The sequence below is a fragment of the Ctenocephalides felis genome, unplaced genomic scaffold, assembly GCF_003426905.1.
Source record: "Ctenocephalides felis isolate EL2017-DRISC unplaced genomic scaffold, ASM342690v1 CF-g0.4_SCAFFOLD_03573, whole genome shotgun sequence".
NCBI lineage: Eukaryota > Metazoa > Arthropoda > Insecta > Siphonaptera > Pulicidae > Ctenocephalides > Ctenocephalides felis.
The window spans coordinates 20,229,878-20,236,640 of NW_020539727.1; the positions used below are offsets into that span (position 1 = coordinate 20,229,878).

General features: G+C 25.6%; 1 protein-coding gene across 1 annotated transcript in view; it reads right to left on the reverse strand.

Moving 5' to 3' along the window:
- Nucleotides 1-3,349, reverse strand: part of LOC113389226 (tachykinin-like peptides receptor 86C) — a 47,319-nt gene extending 43,970 nt beyond the window's left edge. Inside the window, exons 1-2 of the mRNA XM_026626287.1 lie at nt 3,227-3,349; nt 407-518 (exon numbers count right to left, since the gene is read on the reverse strand). Coding sequence (XP_026482072.1) covers nt 407-518; nt 3,227-3,323 — 209 coding nt within the window. The 5' untranslated portion in view covers nt 3,324-3,349. The remainder of the gene's footprint in view (nt 1-406; nt 519-3,226) is intronic.
- Between the last annotated feature and the right edge of the window lie 3,414 nt (nt 3,350-6,763).

Sequence of the window (6,763 nt, forward strand, 5' to 3'; positions counted from 1 at the left end):
TTTTTTATAACATCAAGCCTCACAGCAACTCGTTATACTTTAAAATAGCATTTAAATACGCAAAATTTCTCAAGACACGATTAGAATGCAGTTACTTGTTAAATTGTTTGTAAGTCTTGCACCGTTTAATTGATTTAAATGCACTTTGTGACAAACTTGTACTAAATTAAATTATATATAACTTGTTCGAATAACATTAGACACTATTGCAACTCGGTATACTCTAAATCGTGTTGCAAACTTTAATACTATAATTGTCGATTTATTTGCACATGCACATCTTATGTCTTCTGTAACTTCTAAACTATTTGTGTAATTAAAATACAATGTTAAGAAAATTTGTAGGATATCAAATAGTCAAATAAATAATTGAATCATTTATTGAGTTATAATTTTTTTTACTTACCTTTTAAGCATGTAAATAAAATTAAAAAGACAATTCAGCACAGACATCAGCAAATCTGCCAGGCTCAAATTTACTAGAAAATAATTTGTTACTGTCCTCATTCGTCTGTGAGCTGAAAAAATAGAAAAAAATTGAAAAATATAATTAAAAAATTAAAGAAAAAAATTAAAAACACTTTTATATAAATAAATACATATAAATGTAATATATTATATATTGAAAAAGTGTAAACTAATTTTAGATTTATTAAGAACTTGAAAAAAACATGATTTTTTAACCAACTTTAATTTTATTATTTTTATTAAAAAGTTGGTAAATAAATTTATGAATTTCATAAATAGCTTATTTTAATTTAAACAATATTTTTTAAATATAATTTTTATAACAAAAAAATATTTTTTATGCATTTTGTTAAGAAATTTTTGGCTAAGAAAAATATTTTCCAACTTGCATGAGAATTTGATTTAAACAATTATATTATTTGTTTTCTATTATTATTTTTTTTATATTTAAAAAGTAGGTCGATCTTCAGACAAATATTATCATAATAGTCTAAAGAAAAAGATTTTCTTAATTTTTTTTTTACATAAGATTTTCATTTTCATTTGTCTTAATGCGAAAAATTACTTCAAGTCTATTTAACAGGCGAAAACGCTTTTATATTCATTTTTGGACTATTAAGCAATTATCTAATTAGATAAAAGATAAAATCATACGAAAAAAAATATGCAAATACTTAATGTCTATAATTATATATAAACTTAATATCTAATATTAATTATTAATAATAAAAAAATTATTACTCTTAAATTTTGCACCAGCAGTTTTTTATGTGTAGAAGTTTTGTATGAAAGTTAATACGGTTTTAAAAAGTTTGTTTAATTTTAAAGTTGTGCCAACTCGTAGAAAAATTGCTTTAACGTATAAAAATATTTTGACCTTAATAGTAGCTAAAAACTGCTCTACTGATCTCAACAAAAAATAGTTTTCGCGAGTCAACTCTTTGCACGCTTTTAAAAATGGTAAAAACGCTTAATGCCTTTTGTCACAATTATGTAAATAATTCAAAAATGGCTTGACTGATATAAACAAAATTTTTATCAGCACAAGTCGACATTCGTACGTATCGAATGGATTTTAAATTTTTAAAATCGGAGCACGTGTTCAAAATTTATACACCCCGAAACCCAAAAAGTACAATACAGTCCATAGTTGCACGCTTTCAAAACCCAAAATGTTAAACACGCCTGGTGCCTTTTGTCACTATTATGCAAATAGCTTAGAAACGGCTTGACTGATCTAAACACAAATTTTATCATTACAAGTCAACATTCATACGAATCGAATGGTTTCAAAATTTTTAAAATCGGAACACGCGATCGGAATTTATACTCCTCCAAACCCAAAAAATTACAATACAGTCTTATTCATCATTGCACGCTTTCAAAAATGTTAAACACGCCCAGTGCCTTTTGTTTTTATTATGCATAAAACTTAAAAACGGCTTGACTGATCTGAACACAAATTTTATCAGCACAAGTCAACACTCATACGTATCGAATGATGTTTAAATTTTTAAAATCGGAGTACGGGTTCAAAATTTATACACCCCGAAACCCAAAAAGTACAATACAGTCCATAGTTGCACGCTTTCAAAACCCAAAATGTTAAACACGCCTGGTGCCTTTTGTCACTATTATGCAAATAACTTAGAAACGGCTTGACTGATCTGAACACAAATTTTATCAGCACAAGTCAACATTCATACGTATCGAATGGTTTTTAAATTTTTAAAATCGGAACACGCGATCGGAATTTATACTCCTCCAAACCCAAAAAATTACAATACAGTCTTATTCATCATTGCACGCTTTCAAAAATGTTAAACACGCTCAGTGCCTTTTGTTTTTATTATGCATAAAACTTAAAAACGGCTTGACTGATCTGAACACAAATTTTATCAGCACAAGTCAACACTCATACGTATCGAATGATGTTTAAATTTTTAAAATCGGAGTACGGGTTCAAAATTTATACACCCCGAAACCCAAAAAGTACAATACAGTCCATAGTTGCACGCTTTCAAAACCCAAAATGTTAAACACGCCTGGTGCCTTTTGTCACTATTATGCAAATAACTTAGAAACGGCTTGACTGATCTGAACACAAATTTTATCAGCACAAGTCAACATTCATACGTATCGAATGGTTTTTAAATTTTTAAAATCGGAGTACGGGTTCAAAATTTATACTTCCCCAAACCCAAAAAGTACAAAACAGTCATCGTTGCTCGCTTTCAAAAATGTTAAACACGCCCTGTGCCTTTTGTCACTATTATGCAAATAATTTAAAAACGGCTTGATTGATCTGAACAAAAAATTTATCAGCACAAGTCAACATTCATACATATCGAATGGTTTTTAAATTTTTAAAATCGGAGCACCCGTTTGATATTTATACTACCCCAAACCCAAAAAGTACAATACAGTCTATTTATCGTTGCGCTTTCAAAATGTTAAACACTCCCAGTGCTTTTTGTCACTATTATGCAAATTATTTAGAAACGGCTCGACCGATCTGCACAAAAATTCAATCAGCACATGGCCACATTCATACGTATCGAATGGTGTTTAAATTTTTAAAATCCATGCACGCGTTGAAAATTTATACTCGCCCAAACCCAAAAAATACCACATAGTCTATTTACTATAATTTCTTAGAAACGGTTCGGCAGATCTCAACAAAAATTTGCATCCCATTACTCAACACCCACATGTATGAAATGGCATCAAAATTTTTCCAAAATTTTTGGTTTCTCACCTATAACTATCCACATAACTATGGCGTTTCCTCCGACTGCTATAAAAAGCATGAAACCAAAGGCCGAACTCCAGGCTGCTTGGGCCGAATTCGACATGGCCCAAGGTGGAGGGCCAATGGCCACATCTGTATTTGTGGCAGAAATGTCTAAAAAATCCTTAGACAGGTTGTAGACATCTGGGTAAAACTGAAAAAAAAAAATAGAAAAATAGTACATGAATAAAAGTGAAAAAATATGTTTTGGTAGCTAAGTTGTTGTAGGTCTTTTCGATATAAGAAGCTATTATTGGCTGTTCTATTGACTACAAATTTTCCATTTTTACATCATTAATATTAAATGCCTTACTCACATTTTTTTCTTTTTTATTATAATTTCAATAAATTTACAAAACAATTAAATATGTACAGCAAACCCAAAGAATTAAAACAAGTATTCATGATTTTCCGTTTAATTTATTGTAACTATTTTGAATTCAAACAAAAGAGTCAAATATGAATAGAGAACATACATAAATGCCATAAAAGCTTATTTATCAATTTTATCAATTCATCAAACCGATGTTATCTTAGTTCAACCTAAAAAGTTCGTTATTTTATTTTAAATTTTAAAAATTACTAAAAGCCAAAAAAAATATTACTGAAGAGTTTTATAACCTTAGTAATGTTGTCAGAAATTATTCCATGTTTCTCTCTTTTTATTAAAATGAATAAAAATATGATACTGCATATAATTGAATTGCTATACCTAAAATGATTTACGATTTTATACATAAATGCACTTCAACAAAGTATGTATGATTACATTTTACTCTTCGACGTCGATTTTATAGTGTACCTTATTGTTACTAAAGAATGAAATATCGAACTGAAAGTCGTTTTATTCAAAACTTTTATATCGGATTGTATAAAAGTGTTCTCTAGAAAATGTTGCAAATTTTATCTAGTTTCACCCTATCTAACTGAAAGGGGGTAGTTTCATATGAAATTTTTGAGTTGTTTGACAAAAACCAAAAAAAATCCCAAACTTCCTGTATTTATCCAGAATTTTCTATTTATTGCTTATGAATGAAATACCGAATTCAAAGTCGTTTTATGCAAAACTTTTATATCGGAGTGTGTAAAAGTGTTCCCTAAAAAATTTAAGATTACATTTTACTTTTCCACGTCGATTTTATAGTGTACCGAGTTGTTTTAGAAACTTATGATGAGAAAGAAAATTGTAGACTGTTCGATTTTGCATAAATCTTCCAAATACATCATTCAATTTAATCGAATGGTTTACGAGTTACTAAATTCATACTAATCGATTTATTTACATCTTAAAAAGGATTTATTAAACGAAGGGCTTCAACATTTTTTTTTTAAATTTTCTTGAACAAATTTCATTTTATGTTTAATTTTATAGGCAAAATTCTATAATATTAAAAAGCATAATAGTAAAAATTTGAAATAATTAATAATAAAGTGATAAATTGTGATATTAAAAAAACAGTAAAACAGTAATATCAAATAATAAAGTACCAAATAGCAAAAAGTTAACAACGCTTAAATAGTACCTACTTAGAATTATTTCAAAATAGTAAAATATACATAATACTAAAATAATATGTAAAATCAGTATTATAAAATAGTAAAATAGTATGTATAAAAAAGTATTATCAAAAAGTTGTAAAATAGCAAAATTATCAAATTATTAAATTATCAAATAGTAAAATAGTATGGTAATAGTAAAAAGTTACTAATATTATAATAGATAAACTTTAAATAGCAAAAAAGTTAATAGTAAATACAGTGAGTCAAAATAGTAAAACTTAACGTTAATAATAATATTACAGAATAATAAATTAATAGAAAACTTAAATAAATATTTTATATAAACAAATAGTCAAATACTAAAATTTATTAAATAATGAAGAGCCAAATTAGAAAATAGTAAAATATTTAAAATAATAAATAAAATATGATAATGGGTTAATGTAAATAGTATAAGAATTTTACATGAATAGCATATAATAATAAAAAAGTAAAATAATATAATAAATATATAATAATACAAAATAGTAATTTAAAATTATTTATAAAAATGTATAAAAAAGTAGTCAAATAATAACATACTAAAATTGTAAATAGTAAATACTTACATTATAAATAGTTATTAGTAAAATAATTTAGAAGTAATATTATTGAATAGTAAAAATAATATTAAAAAATAGTAAAATAGTAAAGTATAGAAAAAAGTAGTATGTCTAAATAGTAGTATAATAAAAGTAAAATGTAAGTGAAAAAGTAAAATAATAAATAGTAAAATAGAAAATATTAAAATAATATAAAGCAGTATTGTAAATAGTAAAATTTTTTTTTTTTTTTTTTTTTTTTTATATTTGAACAGCGATCAGAACTTATGGGTTCTATGAGCTGTTGTGATGAATCTCTTACAAACAACGTTTGTTTTTTATTATAGATGGCAACCCAAACAGTTGTCTCATCTCTATGTGCTGAATTTTTATTATTACAATTGTTGTAATAGTGATGACTTTACTTCCAAGTGGCATGTTGCTACTACAGCTATGCCCACGAAAGGCCATTTTCACTTGAAATCATATTTGAAATCAAATAGTAAAATAGTAATATTAAATTATTATTATATTACATTATAGTAAAATTGTAAATAATAAAACAAAATGGAATCGTATAATAATGAAAAATTTATATTAAAAATAGGAAAGATTTAATATACATAATGTATATATATTTTTATTTTAATTTTACAATTATCAAAAATTCATATAATCGACGTTTATCAATTTGTGTTTTATAGTTTTTTCGTGCAATTTTCGTGTGTTTTTGTGTTTTTTTTTTCAATTTATTTGTATGGTGAGTTCTTTATATTTGTTTATGTCTATTTTTGTATTATCACTTTTATACACTTTAACTATATATTTTTTATAAAACAAATTTATTAGATTGATTAGATTTATGTTTTTTTACATGTTTTTATTTATATTTTTCTGTAATTGTGTATTTTTTATATTGTTTTAAACTGTAACCCTGAAATTTATTGTAGCACTAAAGATGGGTCAAATCAAGACCAGAAACGTATGTTTTTATAATAAAAACATTTTTCTTCAATAAAACTGTTTATAATTACTGGATGGATGCCCAAGAAGAACTTTATCATAAATATATATATATATATATATATATATATATATTAGGGTGGTCCTTAAAATGGTCATTTTCGAATTTCCTTGCTCCCAGGGGCTCAAATAGTTCCAAATAGATAAAAAACAATTCTCTGAAAGTTTTAGCTCTTAATATTAACGTTTAGATAGAGCGCAATTCAATCAAAGTTTGTATGAGAAGAGCATGGAAAAAATTTTCAAAATTAAAAAAAAATGTTTTAGGTATAACTTAGCGACAAATGAATGAGTTTTATTTATTCATTAGTTCGCTAAATTACATCTAAAAACCATTTTTAAAATTTTTGAAAATTTTTCCATGCTATTTCCATACAAAACTTTGATTGAATTGCGCTCT